Source organism: Podarcis melisellensis (assembly GCF_964234715.1).
Source record: "Podarcis melisellensis genome assembly, chromosome: 17".
Classification (NCBI taxonomy): Eukaryota; Metazoa; Chordata; class Lepidosauria; order Squamata; family Lacertidae; genus Podarcis; species Podarcis melisellensis.
This window is the reverse complement of record NC_138534.1, coordinates 33,775,370-33,793,082: the sequence shown is the minus strand read 5'-3', so window position 1 is coordinate 33,793,082 and position 17,713 is coordinate 33,775,370. Positions and strand designations below refer to the sequence as shown.

The window sequence follows — 17,713 nt, the reverse complement described above, 5'->3', positions numbered from 1 at the left end:
CTGATGGAATGCTTATACCATAATGAATATGTGAAGAACTTTAAATACTTGAAATGTACTACATAAATGATAATAAAATTGTTGTTTGCTCATCTAATACCTTCAGATGTGCAGAATTCTAAAATGGTTCTGTGTTGCTATACTTCTTTTGGTTTGATAAGCTTTCAGACTATGACAAATACTTTAAAAATAGAATCAGTCTTACTGCTATTTTTTACTGTCTTCTGTTTTTATGCACTTTACTTTGTCTTTTTATATGTTATTACTTGTTGCCTGCCTTGGGAAAGAAATATTGAATGACAATAATATTTATTTTTAAAATAAATAAATTAAACAGTAGACATAATTGGTCAGATGAACAAAATTTTACTCCAATCTAGTCAACAGGTTTTCATTGTAAAACAACAAAGAAACCATTTTTACATAAAATCCATTTTCACATAACACTGTGATTGATCATCCCAGTATTAAGCATTTTGTGACCTCTTCAAGTTTCTATCCACCAGTGAACAAAAAATGGTGCTAATGATATTTAAGGCTAAGCAGAATCTGACTTGCTTGGTCAAAAGTTGCAAGCAGCTTTATTATAATATTGAACATAGGTTTTGCTGCAGATGCTAGCAAAACAGTCCATTGCTACACCACTTCTGTCTCACGTTTCCTGAAGCTGTCCATCATAGATCTAACAGGGTTTGGTTCATTCTCCAAGTCTTTCATAGTTTTGTTTTTCACACAGCAGCAGCAGTCAAGCAGCTCATATAAGAAAGCTAGCACTACCAAACATATTACAGTAAATATAAATATGACCAAAATTACAAAGCAGGCAGTGTTCCAGTTGTCATGGAAAGGATAAATCTTCTGCACTTGAAAACCAAGATATTGGTAGAGGGATGTAGTTTCATTCCAACGGCTATTGTTGAATGTTGCCATGTTGAGAGAGTCTTCCAAGTTCCGTCTCTGCACCAGCTCTGTGTGTTGAAATACACAAACAGGAAAGTTGGTGATTTTCCTTTGTTGTTAAATTTTTATGCTTTTTCCTGTCACCAACAAAATAGAACTGTTTCTTTCTATGTAAATAGTTTGAGAAAGGTTGTGTTGTTTAATTGGCTAATTGTTTGTTCATGTTTCTTGCTATAGTTTTATATAACGGTGTTGACCTGCAGGTACATTAATTCAGTTTTATTTCAAATAAAGCAAAGTTTTGGATCATAGTGCTTACTTTATGTTTCTTACTGTATTGTAAGACTGCATCAGTCATGCGTAGGACTAGACATTTGACTGGTCAGATATTGTCAAATAATGGTCATGTATTTTGAAATCAACTTTATTAGAACAAAAAACAGGTTTGACATTTTTCAAATTGTAAAAACAAGTTAACCTCTTTTTCCCCACCAACCCAATTAATTTACAAAATGGTAATTGCTATCATTTTTAATGTTTTAATGTTGGAAGAAATATCAACAACCTCAGATATGCAGATGACACAACCTTGATGGCAGAAAGTGAGGAGGAATTAAAGAACCTTTTATTGAGAGTGAAAGAGGAGAGCGCAAAATATGGTCTGAAGCTCAACATCAAAAAAACGAAGATCATGGCCACTGGTCCCATCACCTCTTGGCAAATAGAAGGAGAAGAAATGGAGGCAGTGAGAGATTTTACTTTCTTGGGCTCCATGATCACTGCAGATGGTGACAGCAGCCACGAAATTAAGAGACGCCTGCTTCTTGGGAGGAAAGCAATGACAAACCTAGACAGCATCTTAAAAAGTAGAGGCATCACCTTGCCAACAAAGGTCCGTATAGTAAAAGCTATGGTTTTCCCAGTAGTGATGTATGGAAGTGAGAGCTGGACCATAAAGAAGGCTGATCGCCGAAGAATTGATGCTTTTGAATTATGGTGCTGGAGGAGACTCTTGAGAGTCCCATGGACTGCAAGAAGATCAAACCTATCCATTCTGAAGGAAATCAGCCCTGAGTGCTCACTGGAAGGACAGATCGTGAAGCTGAGGCTCCAAGACTTTGGCCACCTCATGAGAAGAGAAGCCTCCCTGGGAAAGACCCTGATGTTGGGGAAGATGGAGGGCACAAGGAGAAGGGGACGACAGAGGACAAGATGGTTGGATAGTGTCTTCGAAGCTACAAACATGAGTCTGACCAAACTGCGGGAGGCAGTGGAAGACAGGAGTGCCTGGCGTGCTCTGGTCCATGGGGTCACGAAGAGTCGGACACGACTAAACGACTAAACAACAACAAAGTTTGTGTAAATGTGAACAATTTACTGATCAGTTCTCTCGATTTCATCCTGAAACATGGTCAGCCTACAGTTGTTTTTTTAAAGGTAAAGTAAAACAGAAAGATAAGCCAAGTAACAGCAACTATTGAAAAACAAAAAAATAGTTTTTAAAAGCACTTGTGCAGGTCATAAATTATTTGGTTCCTTCAGTAAACAAGATGAAGTAATGAGCAGTCCTAGGCAGTGACCGTTGCTACTATTGTAGTTGCCTGTGGATAAGCAGCAGTAGAAGCTTTCTCCGTGACTGCTATAGCAGACTTCACTCTTGATCTTGCTAATGAATGACACCATGATGAAATAAAAAGGTAAATTGCCAGCTGTACAATGGCTAGTTTATACATAATGCTAAACCATGGTTCATTTAGCCAAAGTGTGGTTTGTTTGAATATCCAAACCTAGATCAGCAGACTGACTATGATTTGTTTTCTCGCAACAAAGTGTGATGTAAAACCATGGTTTATTGTTGGCTAACAAGTTGACTTACTAACATTGCTTGGATGTTATGTCTGCATCCTTGCTTAGCCTTAGTTTGTATGACCACCCCACTCACTAAGCCATGGGTTGGCAAACTAAGGCTCGGGGACCAGATCCGGCCCAATCACCTTCTAAATCCAGCCCGCGGATGGTCCGGGAATCAGCGTGTTTTTACATGAGTAGAATGTGTGCTTTTATTTAAAATGCATCTCTGGGTTATTTGTGGGGGGCATAGGAATTCATTGTATTTTTCAAAATACAGTCCGGCCCCCCACAAGGTCTGACAGACAGTGGACCGGCCCCCTACTGAAAATGTTTGCTGACCCCTGTAAGCTATAGAGGCATGAGACAAGAACAGTTGGAAAACAAACCAAACATTGGAGAAACAAACCATGATTGCCAGTTTGTGGTTTGTTGGACATACAGTGGCTTAAACAAATCATGAGTTAGCATTACATGCTAATACAGCCATTGACAATCTTGACTTCATGGAATATTTGGCCATATTTGACTGCTTGGCTGACTGGCATGCCAACCTTAGTCATTTTGTTTGAATTAAGTTCTAGTGTTTAGAATATAATTCTTTGGTCATAATTCACATCACAGTGTATTTCTATGCAGAAGTAAGTCCCACTAAGTTCAATGGGGCTTCATCCAAAGTAAATTAGCATAGGTTTGCGGCTTTAAAGAACTTTTTAAAGGTCACCAGGATTTGTGTCTAGATTAATGTCTACTCATACAATGGAAATGCCCTTTACTCCCCTCTGCTCCCCGCATACCCTTCCAAAACTGCACTAATAGTATCTCAGACCTTTGGAGCAGATTTGGGGCTGTATCAATAAGTCCATTCTGGTTGCATTCAGGCATTGTTGATTTTAGCCCTTATTCCCAGGTTCAGAACAAACCAAGGTGTTAAATCAGTTTACCATGGCTTGTTCAAAAACTCCAAAACAACAGTTTCTTGATTTAGAACTATGGTCACTGAGAGACTTCTGGGTTTAATTACCGTGCACTGCACAGAGGAAAAGGAAGGAGCAGCATGTGCAGGGGAAAGGCTAGCACATATTTCTGCCATATAAGCTAAGATCTGATCATTTGAACAAGGCCTGTATGTCTTCTGGGTCATAGTAATCCAAGTAGTATAGATTAATGTTGGTCACTTCATATAATTCTCTGAAATGGCAGCTTTTGGTACAAATAACAGCCAAACATCAAAATCAGAAGGATATCTTGCTGTTTAAAGGGCTCTGAGCATCAATGAAGACCTTGCTTTTATGAATGTATAACATTTATTGGAAGTTTAACAAAAATTGTAATTGCCACAACCAGTCATACTCTCGAGGTCAAAACAAATGCTAGAATCCTTTTCTAGTCCATTTTTTACCTAAAGAGTAAAATGTAGGCTAGTGCTATTAATCACAGTTCTATTTTTAAATGAGTCTGATTAACACAATAAGGTCCAAATAACTTTGCATTGTGTGCTATTTGTTTGGTACTCTCACATTTATAATGGTGCCTCTCTCTTTATTTGCTTAGATTGTTGAACTCTTTATGGTCTAATTGTAGGAGCTAATGAGATAAGAGTTAAACCAGTGGCTCTCAACGTGAAATACAACTTTTAAAAAATGAGATCTCTGTTTTCTCTTGAAATCTCTAGAGAAAGACAGTAATTGGCACAGGGAAAGTCTCCATCTCTGGGCCTTGGAAGACAGAATTCTGGATTGACTTGGTTGAGGAGAGGCTTCCCCAGTCAAATCGAGAGAGAGAGAGAAATCCTGTCTCCTTGTGGGAAGCAAGCTCTCGTTGGACTCCACCTGCAAGCATACCCCACCACAACCCAGTGAGAGAGCTCAAAATGGGGGTGGGGAATTGGATGGAGCTGGCAAACCCCCACTCACACCCCTTTGGCTGTGAGACATCCTCCACACACAACCTACAGCTACCACCGCCAAAAGAGAAGACCTAATAGAGGCCATTGGGGTCGCCATCTCAATATTAGGACTACTCCCAAAACTGTTCTAGCTCTCCTTTATTATCTGTGCCCCCAACAGGCTGGGAATGCCATGGATCCCAAGCCTCGAGGCTCCTTCTGCTCAACATTGATCAGAAAAGTAATATTGAAATGTCTTGGCCAACATGGCCTCTTCAGCTGCATGACAGCCCCACTCCCCACTCACATGAAGCCTCAGTAGCAAATGCAAGAGAGCTTTGGACTACAGCTTTGAGCTGCACACCCAGAGCTTAAGGAACTTGATCATCTTGTTTGGGAGGGGCCTAATGTTCTCCATTCCCCATCCCTGTTGTAGAATGGGAGAGCATTGATACTGCCTTTGTGTCTTCGATGAAAGCAGTTCTAGACTACAGTTCACCCACCAGTCTAGTCATCTATCTGCTGGATTTTTCTGCCTTGCAGGGGGGGATTTGGGAAAATTGCCCCATCAGAAAAATCAACATAGAGAAAAGAGCCTGCTTATTAGTGCATGATGGAAGAACGGTCTTGGAATTATGAGCCACAGCTAGGCTCTTCTGTTTTAGAGGTGGCTAGACCTCACATGACATGGCATCATTGAGCAGCAGGCAGTGTTAGAAACTGGGATAGAAAAGCTAGGAGCCAAATGGCTTCTGGGCTGTGGGCTCCAACACAGAACGTCTGGCAGTCACTGATGGGGTGGGGTGGCAACACTTTTTATTTATTATTTTGATAAGCATGAACTAATACGCAATTCACACAAGTGACACATTGTTAAGATCGCATTTTTAGCATAAACTGTTAATACATGCTTAGACTGGTGGTTAGAATAAAAATATTGGTACCATACTTCAGTTTTCAAAACATTCTACTCTTTATTGTTAAACTCCTTAACTTATTGTCTATCCTTATCATATACTTTGAGGCTTTAAAGCACATACATTTCAGTGATCCTTGAGTGTCAGCCAGGCACGAAAAACGGTACCCAGACTTTTTTGAGGTGCTCACAAATAGAGAATCTTTAGGCACAAAATGTGCCTGGCATCCTGCTAATTTCGAACCCTGGCAGCTGGTAAAACTTGTCTCAGAAAGATGGCTAGACTTGGCTATGGAGAGCTTCTGTCATTTCTTCCAATGGCAGTTTTAGTGGAGACAAAAAGACAAAGCCCTTTTGGTAACGCACTACATAGACATAGGCAAGAGTCTTAACTAGTGAGAACAGCTTTCCTTTCCAGCTCTCCACTGGTACATAGATTGCCCAGCTGTGTGTTGAAAATATGAACATGAAAAGCTACAAGTATTGGGATTTATTGAATTTCCTGGAAAGAATTGCCATGAGCTTAATTTGGTCAATTTAATTTTGAAGCAGGACCCACAATGTGCTCCAGATTATCAAGAGCAGGGGAGAAGAGGAAGCAAAACACCCACAATAAAAAGAGCATTTGGATTCCTGTTGTACTTTGATCCTGTCAAATAACACAAGATACGGGAAAGAAAACAAAACACCTAAATTGCCCACAGTGCCTTAGCAGGTGCTTGTGCCCAATGATGGTAGTAGAGTGCAGTGATAGAGATTGGGCCATGTTTTGAAGGTTCCTGCTTAGCCACAACTGACACATAGCTACATAGGAGCCAACATTTTACTGCTGTAAATAGAGGCAACAGAGCTTGGGAAGTATATAAAATTATGAGCAAAGTGCATGGCCTAAATTATTAGAAAAGCCTGATGAGTCCATAGGTCATAAAGGTATTGTTGCCTACTGATTGCTATTCTGTGAAAGGAATCCTATATATCTATTTAGCCTAAATATCAACAACCTGACATATTTTGGGTGTGTGTGATTAATGTATGAAAATTTGTACGAAGATTTAAAAACAACACATTTCAATAATATTTAGGGGAAGGGTGAAATATAAATGTAACTATTTGAGAGAGCTTCAGACATGGCTATCAAGGGAGTGACTGCCTTTTACTTTTAAATATTACTTGTGCCAGGAGGATTAGCCCTGATAGAATGTGGTATAAAGACATGATGGTGCTTAGTAAATCAGTAAATGTATTACAGTCCAATACTGTTTGTTTTAAGAATGGGCATTTGTATTTACATGCTGACAATTATGCTTTGGAAGGGTTCATTCTTTTACTACCTTGAGATTAAAATTTTGAAACAAAATGTTTGGTTTTACAGTAAGGTAAATATATATATGTATGCATGCACTTCATTGTGTGCCCACACAATCAAATGACAGTTAAATATTTCATGATTATTTGTATGTACTTTCTGCTTGACTTATTTTTACTTAGCCATATGGAAAGCAGTAAAAGCACATGACTTGCAAAGTAGGTTCTCTAGGTCATGTTAAAGAAGTTCTGTAAGGAAACATATGACAACATGTTTTTAAGGACAATCTTCTTCAGTCTTATACCCACTTATCTGAGAGTAAGACCCATTGAACTCAGTGGGGCTTACATCTGAATAGACATGCATGGAATTGTAATGTTAAATGAACCAGTACAACATAAAACTTAACAGCTCATGTTTACTCTGAAGTCCCTCTGGTTTCAGTGGGGCTTACTCTGAAATTAGAGGATATAGGATTGCAGCCCAAAACAATAATCACTTCACACTTGAACTGGCAGAATCCCATTGAATATGTCAGTGATCCATCTCGGAAGAGGTACAATAGCTAAGTGCTAAGGGGTTAAGGCTAGTCCAAGATTCCAGCTTAGTGGGTTTGGTTAATAACATTTTTTGTGTGCAGTTTAGCGATAGTTTAAATTTGAGGACAAAAGAATCTTAGCTAGCACAGCCTTATTTCATATTTATTAACAGTAGCTTTTAGCAGGCAAAATTAGATTAATTAGTAGGTCACACGTCGCCTCAAAGGGATTTTGATCACAGAATATTATCTGGGTGTGTTGGGCTCTCTCTGTAAGATGGATGGTCATCAATTCTTCATGAATGCACAGATGGTAAGATTCTCTATTAGCACAAGAGAAGCGTCTCTGCATTTAAGCAGCACATAATCCAGCTTTAGATGCAAGAGAAAGTAAACAGTTTGTATTTTTTTTAAAAAAAATGTAGATAGGGGTCTTGCATGCTTTGATTTATTTAAAAAAATCTGTTTTGCCGTCAGATAATAATTGAACAACAGTTTAAAAAAGGTATAAACCTACCTCTTTTTAGAAAGGATGCTGGAACAGTGCTGATCTGCTGTTTAATACAGCCTCGGGTACAGCTAAAATGGAGCTCTGCTGCTATTGGCTGAAGCAGAATGCAGCTGACAACTTCCTTTATGCTCATTTGCATCAGACCCCTACTCGAGGAGGAAATCATTCATAAATCTGAAATGTAGAGGGTATCAGTCTAGATCTTCTTCCCCTGCCTTGCCATTCCCCCAGAAGCTCCTTTAACCATTAAATATATTTATAAATAATGTGGCCTTTTGTGCTTTTCTTTGATCTGAGCAAGGCACTTATTGTGTTAATGCCTTCAGGTTTCTTTGCTCTTTTAATGACATACCAAGCTGTGCGAACCATCCATAACTAGTCAGAATCTTAATAGAAGAGAATTACTGCCTGATCTAAATTTTCATGTATTATATGTACACTCACAGAGACACACATTTTGTCTTTTCTGCTTTGTCAACCATTTATGGTAAAAGGCATTGAAATATTTGAAACTACAGCAGTAGTTTGTGAATTGCATCCGTAATATTTACCCTTTTCTTTTGTTGTTTTCTGACCCGTTTCTATAGCTGAAGTAGACAGGGAAGACCAAGTGATAGTTATGAGAATTACAATATGTGTCCTAATTTGTTATTCTGTCTTTCTTTAAAATATTATAGGCTGTTTTTCTAGCATCTTAAGGCAGCTAGCAAAATACCAGAAATGATTATTAACAACAAAAAAAGAAATAAGCCAAAAACAGAATAACCTCTGGAAAATTAGAAATTTAGGTTTTCGTTTCCCACAAAATATATCTGAAAATAATGCCAATGTTCTGTTTCAAGGGATTCGTATTACCATTTAGGAAAGAAAACTGAATTTGTTATCACTTTGACTGCTTGTATAAAAGTGATTAAAAACCATCCATATAGTTTTGGGTGTACATTTTCCTTTACCTTTTCAGTAGGAGTACACCAAGGAAGAGAAACTATCAATTCCAGTTAAAACAATATTTCATTTTAATATAACTGACCTGAAGAAAGGATTCTATGAATTGAAAACAGAGACGTTGTTAACTATGAAAATCCTTTAATAAATCCATTTTTTAAATTTTAAAAAAAGAGCAAAGCTAGGCCAATCTGAAATAAAGCAAAACAACAACAACAGCTTAATGGCTTGGGAATGGGGTTACTAAATTTGCTTTCAACTATACAAATACATTCAAGAACTCTCTACCATCAGAAGTATGGTGAGGGGGCATGAGAAAATAGAATCTTCTTGGCTGTGGGAAGAGATTATGGAACCGTCTCCTTATGGAGGTATTCCTGACCCAATCACTGATTGCCTTTCCATAAGAACAGAAGACTGTTTCACTGTAGCATTCTTTTAATTAACTACTGCCTTTGTTATAGTCAGTTCACATTATTTTAATAATTTACTGATGGTTTTGCTTGTAGTTTTGTTTTTATTGTATTTTACTATTATGAGATTCCTTGGGTGCAGTATCTAGAGAAAATCAGCCTGTGAATTGTTATACTGCATAATAACTGAGATAAATCTCAAATTTTCATTCATTGCCAGGAGTCTGATTTTTACCCTAAGTCAGTCTAAAATACATTTATCCAGTTCACTCAACCGCTTTGTTTGATACAGTAATTGTAGAGACTTTCCACTGGGTCAGATGTGGTAAAATTATTTTTAGTTAATGGTCTTTTCTGGCACATGAATCCAGATAAGATTGCCACATGTTCAAAATTTCCCGGACACAGCTGGGATTTTGCCATCTGTAACAGCGCTCGGGCAGAAAAATCTTGAGTGTCCAGGAAAATCTGGACGTATGCCAACCCATGTCAGAAGTGTTGTTTTTTTTGCAAATTTCCTTTAAAACAATTCCAAAACTAAATTTTTGTTTTATTTTACTTTTGTGTCTGGATTTTCACTTTTTGAAATATGGCAACTCTAGTTCAGCAAATGGGTTTGCTGTTGGAAACCCAGGCCCATGGACTTGTGGTACTAGAATGAATGTTAGTGGGAAGGATTTGAGAGAGCTGGCAACTTTTCAGAGCCTAAAGAATTCAGTGGCCTTTTCTTGCATGTGGGATCTAAAATATATGCTTATTTGGCTTGGTTAGTGCTACAGAAATTGGGAGGCAGTTTAATTTCTATTTACTGTCTGTAAGACATGGGACAATTAGGGAGATTTTATTTATTACTGTATGTCATCTCATATCCTGCTATTTCTGGGTCTGGTGGACCCTCAGCTGCCTTCTAGACAGATAAAAGGTAAAGGGACCCCTGACCATTAGGTCCAGTCGTGGCCGACTCTGGGGTTGCGGCGCTCATCTCGCTTTATTGGCCAAGGGAGCTGACGTACAGCTTCCGGGTCATGTGGCCAGCATGACTAATCTAGACAGATGGTTGTACCTAATAAAGTTGTTTGGTTAGTGCAAGGATTTCTGCTTGCACAACAGGACTTCTTCTCTCGTCCTCCTGTCTCTCTCACCATCTGATCCAGGGGGTTGGGGAAATGAATTTCCCCTCCAAAAAGATGCAATAAACAATATATGAATCCAATCACATAAGGTAAAAAAGTAGCAGAAAAATACATTAAAAAGCAGTACAGTGGTACCTCGGGTTAAGTACTTAATTCGTTCCGGAGGCCCGTTCTTAAGCTGAAACTGTTCTTAACCTGAGGTACCACTTTAGCTAATGGGGCCTCCCGTTGCCGCTGCGCCGCCAGAGCATGATTTCTGCTCTCATCCTGAAGCAAAGTTCTTAACCCGAGGTACTATTTCTGGGTTAGCGGAGTCTGTAACCTGATGCGTATGTAACCTGAAGCGTATGTAACCCGAGGTATCACTGTATCAGAATACAGTATTCAAAAGCTATCCAGAATAGGTTTTCATTGCTTGTGGAGGCTATTCATTGGAAGACAATTCCTTAAGTGTGCTGCTGTGCTTGAAAAGGCCTGGTTTCTCATGCTCCCCTGCTTCATTTCTGAAGGCATGAGGACTCAGAAGAGGAATTGCTTGGGCAAGCACATGTGAGATAGGTAATGCTAATAAACACAATCAGATAATACAGTTTCAGCTCTTGTGCTTTTATCTGTGCTTCACCTAGAGAGGGTTGTTTAGAAGGCTATCAATAAAATATGGTAATAATTATTTACTAGTTGGTTGAAGCATTTATTGTCTCTAGTCCCCTTCACATGCAGTCACCATGCCACTGAAGTTTCTGATAAATAACCATTTGGCCCTACCTATGTTACTGCTTTACCTTACATGCTTATTATCATTGTGGGATCACTCCATGGGAATATGTCTTCTGCAGAGCTTCATGTGCATGGAACCTCATTCATGCTGTGTGGAAGGCTTGAGGCTCATTGCTGGTAATCTGTAAATATCGTTAACACCAAGGCTGCCAAGTTTTGCAAAATTCCGAGTGTAACACAATTTGTAAAGAGATACTCCGCTTTAAAAATGTCACAAACAGTTTATTGATAAAGATTACTCCTATGATAATGAAATGTGCTTTGAAAATCTTTGTTTCTCCAAACATGTAATAAGTGCTGTTTCTGAAAACACTGTAACACATATGAAAACTGCTAGGTATTGCTCGTAGCTTTTTCTTTGTGGTTATGGTAACAGAAGGGTATATTTAGCCTAAATGAGAACATGTTTTTCCTTTGCAGATCACAGCAATGGATCTTTTAACTTGAAAGCCCTTTCTGGTGGATCTGGCTACAAGTTTGGAGTCCTTGCAAAAATAGTGAATTATATGAAGGTATAATAATTTTTTTCCAATTATTTAGAACAATAAAGTGTGCACCTTCTAGTATAATTTCCTTAATCTCAGCAGCAATATTAAATGTATGTGATAAGGAAAATGGCTAGATGCAAAAAAATGGCATATATCTTGCAGGCATCTCTGCTGCTTTTGGGGAGGATACTATTCTGTCTGCCAACTGAGGTCTATCATTTCCTGCTTAATCCTTAAGAGTGGGAAATGGGAGTAGGGTATCAGCTAAGCTCTGCCTTGAAGGTTTCTGATTTAAGCACAAATATACCTAGCAGCACACAACAACCACAAGCTGATTGATTTCCACTGACAGTTGGTATCCTGGAAACCTTGTTTCCTGTGCGGAAATGACTATAGAAATTAAGAGGTGCAATTTTGTTTATAGGCCTCTCACAGACTATTTAAACCTCGGGTTAAAAGTGCTAGTTTTAATAGGGAATAAGTAGGCATAAGGGAAATGTGAGACAGTGAAGTAAGGATTTAGTCTTTTCTTCATTTGCATAGCAGTACACGACATATCTGTGACTAACCAAGAAGTAACTATATTTTTATGTAACCACAGACTTTAAAATATAAACTCTTGTGATTTCATTGTTTGCAGCAATGAGGTAAAAAGTATAAAAAGCATTATTGTGACTAACACCTGGCTTGGAATAATAATTTTGTACAAGTTAATTTTCACTGTAGTTACAGTAAGGACATTATTCATCTGAATTAATATATATACCTTAGTTCATACAATAAAAAATGGGTGAGAGGCTGTAGTCCAATGGCTTATTAGACCTGCTGGTCCAGTTGCAATTTTGTGGACAGAGTAAGATTACATTTATTGCATTTGGATCTGCTGGTGAAAGTGAATAGAGCTATGTCAAACTCTGCAGTTCTGTTCTCATTTGGTAGAAGGTCTAACTACATTGTGCAGTATGAGGTATTACTGCTTACATTGATTGGAGCTTCTTATCCCAATATGCACTTTGATAAGAGTTAACCAAACTCAGTTTTGACAGCCCTGCCCATGTTGCAAAGCAGGAAAGCTACTTGGTACAGGCTGGTTGGGGTAAGAGCCAAGCTGTAGATCAATGTGCCCTTGAGATTTCACCCACCTGTTTACCTAGATGCTGGTTTCCTTTCCTATGAGCATAGGTACCATTTCAAATTTTAGAAGGGCCATCAATAAAGATCCAAAACCTAGCAGCTGAATTCCCGTAATAGTAACGCAGTGTTGCTGAAATGCTGTTGTAACACATTTGTGATACAACATTGGCCTATTTGTTGGTACACAGCATTCTGAGCATTTATATGTTGATATTCTAGAAAATTAATGGATTTGATTGTGACACATGCAGAATAAGAATAAATACAGAGAGGTAAATTACTGGAGCTGAATCTGTGAATCGTGTCTCAGTTCTTTAACTAAAAGAAATTGCATTTTGTTGCTACCCAACTTCAGCACATAGTTTATGTACTCTTAATGTTTTACTTAAAAAAATTAATAGCAACTCAAAGTAGTTGTGATTTCTTTCCCTAGACGCGGCACCAGCGTGGTGATACACACCCATTAACTCTGGAAGAAATATTGGATGAAACACAGCACCTAGATATTGGACTGAAGCAGAAACAATGGTTAATGAGTGAGGTAACGAAAGCAACTATTCAGACTTCTAAGATAAGGCCAGTTCAAATAAGCATTTTTATCAAATGTTAACTCATATTGTTCAGTGATTGTATGGCTGTAAGAAGCTGTAATACAGAGCTTTAATGAGCTATCAAAAGAGACAAACTTACCAAGTTGTTAAATTACTATTTGGTAAATACTGGTTCAAGTTATTGTGAATATATTTTCTGTAATGTTTAATATAACATTTCCCCTCAAAACTTGATGTCTAAATGCTATCTAATGTGAATGCATCACTTTAAAAAAGCTGTGGCACTCTTCAAAGCATATACATTTGTTCATATTGTGTGTATGCTAATTGTGGAATAGTTTTAATGCTGAGTGCTTTATAGTAATAAAAGCTTAAAAGATCTGCATTTATTTATTTAAATGTGGATTCTCAAATGTTACAATTGCAGGCATATTTTACTTTCACATACTCTAATAATATTTCCCTTTGGCTGTACAAGATGCCATCACTTTTAAACATTAATTAAATGTTTAGCAAAGTCTAAACATAATCTGTTCTTGGGGAAAGAGCACCCTGAAGCCCCCAGTGTTCATAGAATCCATGACTAGACATGTGCTAGCAAAATAAAACTGTGGCTTGTTGCCATATAACACACCTCCACCCACCTACTCTGAAACACCTGCCTTGCCCTATTGGTTCCAACAGAGTATGCAAGCTGTTCATCTTCATGCTCTTCTTCTAGCAGGGACATTCTGAGTGAACCAGGGTCTTCAGGGCACCATCAGTACTATTCAGTAGCAACTTGACTTGGCCAGAGTGGGCCTTGCTTTGGGCAGGGAAAATAGCTGGTGCTTGGAGGGGAGCTCCCACAGTCGGGCAAGAGAGGTCAATGTCTCCTGGGACAATCACCAAGCACCTTCATCCCCCAGGCTTATGAGCACTTCAGCCATCCCTACCTGTGAGTGAGTTACCAAGATGCAGTTTTCTGAGAGACTCAACCGTTTCAGCTTGACATATGAAACAAGGTGTGAAACGAACTGTTCTGGGGGTTCTCCCAACCCCCCCAGAGCCAATTTCATTGGGGTAGTGGTGAGAGGAGGAAACCCTGTGTACATGCTGAAGCCTTCACCCTGTGTGTGTTTTCCTAGTATATTTTAGAGTTTACAAGCAGACACAGTCCTACTCACCTCAAATTCATATTGTACAACACTCATGCTGAGAAGCAGAGATACTGCAGAATAGCTTTCCTTCAAGAGGTCCTGGAAAGAGGCAAGGCCAGAGTGATGGCTCATTCAGAGACACACCAGGCAGCCTCCTGGGCAGGCACATAATTCTGCTTGATCTCAGCACCGACAGTGACTGAATATTCCAGTTGCTCGTGATGCCAAGACATCATGCAATTTACATAATCATTGGGTGGAAAGAGGCTGATCAGGTGAGTAAAACAAGCATGCAACATGAACTTCCTACTTTGGGCCTTTAATTTATTGTGGCTCTAATTTATTGTAGGCAGTATTTCCTGGTACATAATTTAGGAATTACTGTTTTAACAAAATGTATACAAAGCAAATACATGGCATCTTCTGTAAAAAGCTGAAAACATGTATTTATGTTACAGGCCCTTGTCAACAATCCCAAAATAGATGTTATAGATGGAAAATATGCTTTCAAGCCTAAGTACAATTTGAAAGACAAAAAGGCCCTGCTTCGGCTTTTGGATAAACATGACCAGCGAGGGCTAGGAGGAATACTTCTAGAAGATATTGAAGAAGGACTGCCTAATGCACAGAAAGCCATAAAGGTAAGCAACACTCCCTAGTTTCATGTTAGGAATTTGTTTTTCTTATTCTGCAAAAGCAAACTTGTTAATTGCTTTTACTTTTCAATAATATGCTACAGTTCAGAACAACTTGTATGCACTGTCTGGGCAAGGATCTATTTTTTTTCTGAGAGATGCTCAGAAGCTGCCCCGACAATCCCCCCCCCCCGGCAAGTTCTTTCAGCTCCCCTGAGTTCTTACAAACACTGCTTAAAGGAGAAGGTGGAAGAAAGTAGTGTACACAGCACCATTTTTTCTTTTTAAATGAACTGGTGCAAAACATCCACCTTTCTTTTTGAACTGCAGAGTTCAAAGAACAGTTTGGCAATTCAATGTGGACAGCTTCTGGTAGAATTTAAAATAAAAATAAAAATCAGGGGTCAACCCTCTGAATCATAGCCACTGTCTTACTCATTCTAGCAAATCAGTATAAAAGGACCTTTGCAGTATTGATTCGGGGGCGGGGGGGAGTTCAATGAGACTTACTCCCAGGTAAGTCTGTATAGGATTCCAACCTAAATATACCAGTTTTACAAATGAGGAACTGATGCTGACAGAGAGTGAGTTCCTTAGGGTCCTCATCAACTTGTGGTTGAGAATGCTTTTGAATTCTGAACTTCCTTTTAAAGAACCATGTTAGTACTTTTAATGCTAAGCCAAAAGCTTAATACATACTCTTTTATTCACAAAACTACATTAAGTAACTGAATCACAGCAAAAGATTTTGCTATTTGTTTAGATCACCGATTTAGACCATCTGCCATCTTAAAGACTCCGAACATCTTACAACACAACAGAGGACCATCTAATAAATCACTTTTTCTGAAAATTCCATTAATATTAACACATTTAATTATTAATAAATTTCTATACCACCCTATCTCCAAAGATCACAGGGTGGTTCGCAGCATAAAAATACAACATGAGAACACAAAATACATAAAAAACAAACAAACCAATAACTGTCTCCCCCAACACATTTAAAAGGCCATAGATCCGCCAGATGCCTGTTCCTTGAGAAATATTTTTGCCTGGCTCCTGAAGATATGCAATGAAGGTGCCAAGTGAGCCTTCTTGGGGAGAGCATTCCACAAATGGGGAGCCACTGCAGAAAAGGCCGGTTCTTGGGTTTCCACCCTCTGGACATCTCATGGAGGGAACACACCTTCAAACAGCTCTTACCCTAATGACACGTGTTTTGAGAACCGCCTGCAGTTTTGTGTGCTCATGTGATCATTGGTGCTAGATTTTTACCTAGCAGTGACATTCAGAGTGAAAAGCTGGCTTCCAGCAGCTTTCCAGAATATATGTATATGTAGGCTGTGTTTATTAATATATATGATAAAGATGGGCTAACTCCCCCTCAGAATTCATTGAATTAGTGACTAGAATTAGAGTGTTCTTCCTCTTGCTTCTAAAACTATAAGTCAACAAACCATAAGACACACACATTAGAATTTAGGATTATTCACCTTTCCCTTGTTTATAAAAGTGAACACTGTGGGGATAAATAATTTGTATCTTTAAAAAATCTGTTGTTATGTGAGTTACAAGATGTTTTGCCCATTCACAAAATGCTTGCAAATTTTGTTAATTGTTTATGTCATAGGCAAAATTAATGCAAGGATCCATCTCATATTTATTCTAAATGAGTTCCAGTGTTGAGCGTCCATGCATATCTCTTAACAGATTCAGTTGTTGAGGATCTCAAAAGTACTGGAATTATCAGTGCTTAAGTACACTTATGTTTCTGTGTTTGAGGCTTTAGGGGACCAGATCATCTTTGTTACACGTCCTGATAAGAAGAAAATTCTTTTCTACAATGATAAGAGCTGCCAGTTTACAGTGGATGAAGGTTGGTTTTCTAATTACGGCTATAAATATATGTATGTCTAGGGAAAGCATATTTAGATATGGGTTTAGAATAGTTTATTACTGGGCTGTGAGACATTTGGTCAAGTGGATGTTGCTAGACTACAACTTGCATTATCACAGACAAGTGGCCGTGTTGTCTGGGGCTGATGAGAGCTGGAGTTCACCAAACCTGATGCCACACTCATGGTGTCAAGTGTTAAAATGTCACTTGTGTGTCTCACTTCATCTGATGTTGTACAACTTGAACCTGAATGCTAATACATCTAATATTTAAATTCCAGAGCCTAAAATACTGAGCACACTCATCTTAGCAGTGTGCTGGATGTTGGAGACCCTTGAAAGCAGGTATCATGGTCTAGGGCAGGGTTTCCCAACCTTGGGTCTCCAGCTGTTTCTGGACTACAATTCCCATCATCACTGACCACTGATCCTTCTAGTTAAGGGTGATGGGAGTTGTAGTCCCAGGAGAGCCCAGGTTTGGAAACACTGCTCTAGGGCCTTTTAGGCTCCCTTGCATACAGCCACATAGTCCCCCTTATGAAAGGCAAACATGCAGGCAGAGATTCAGCTGGTACATGTAAACTTGTCAGTTTATTCATAGGAAATAATGAATCGAGAGGAGGCAAGTATGACCCATTACTTAAAAACTATATCCCGGGGGGGGGGGGGACATAATCAAGAGATTTGAGATT

The 17,713-nt window shown here is 38.8% G+C and overlaps 2 protein-coding genes across 5 annotated transcripts in view; one reads left to right on the top strand and one right to left on the bottom strand.

The window, feature by feature from the left end:
• GTF2E2 (general transcription factor IIE subunit 2) overlaps nucleotides 1–17,713 on the top strand; it is a 30,023-nt gene that overhangs the window by 5,512 nt on the left and 6,798 nt on the right. For all 4 annotated transcript variants that reach the window (XM_081894751.1, XM_081894752.1, XM_081894753.1 and 1 more), the window contains 4 exons: nucleotides 11,596–11,687; nucleotides 13,231–13,338; nucleotides 14,946–15,128; nucleotides 16,908–17,001. In XM_081894751.1, coding sequence (XP_081750877.1) covers nucleotides 11,596–11,687; nucleotides 13,231–13,338; nucleotides 14,946–15,128; nucleotides 16,908–17,001 — 477 coding nt within the window. The remainder of the gene's footprint in view (nucleotides 1–11,595; nucleotides 11,688–13,230; nucleotides 13,339–14,945; nucleotides 15,129–16,907; nucleotides 17,002–17,713) is intronic.
• SMIM18 (small integral membrane protein 18) lies at nucleotides 347–8,464 on the bottom strand. The gene is made up of 2 exons (XM_081894915.1): nucleotides 7,914–8,464; nucleotides 347–968 (listed from the first exon to the last, which is right to left on the bottom strand). Exons 1-2 carry the CDS (start codon nucleotides 8,071–8,073, stop codon nucleotides 637–639), a joined length of 492 nt encoding a protein of 163 aa, XP_081751041.1. The 5' UTR covers nucleotides 8,074–8,464; the 3' UTR covers nucleotides 347–636.

Bases quoted from the DNA above. Each gene is read 5' to 3' on its own strand.
- SMIM18 (XM_081894915.1), bottom strand. From the start codon at position 8,073: ATGATTTCCTCCTCGAGTAGGGGTCTGATGCAAATGAGCATAAAGGAA. The intron at 969-7,913 runs GTAGGTTTATAC...TTCAACACACAG, and splicing joins AGCATCCTTTCTAAAAAGAG to AGCTGGTGCAGAGACGGAAC.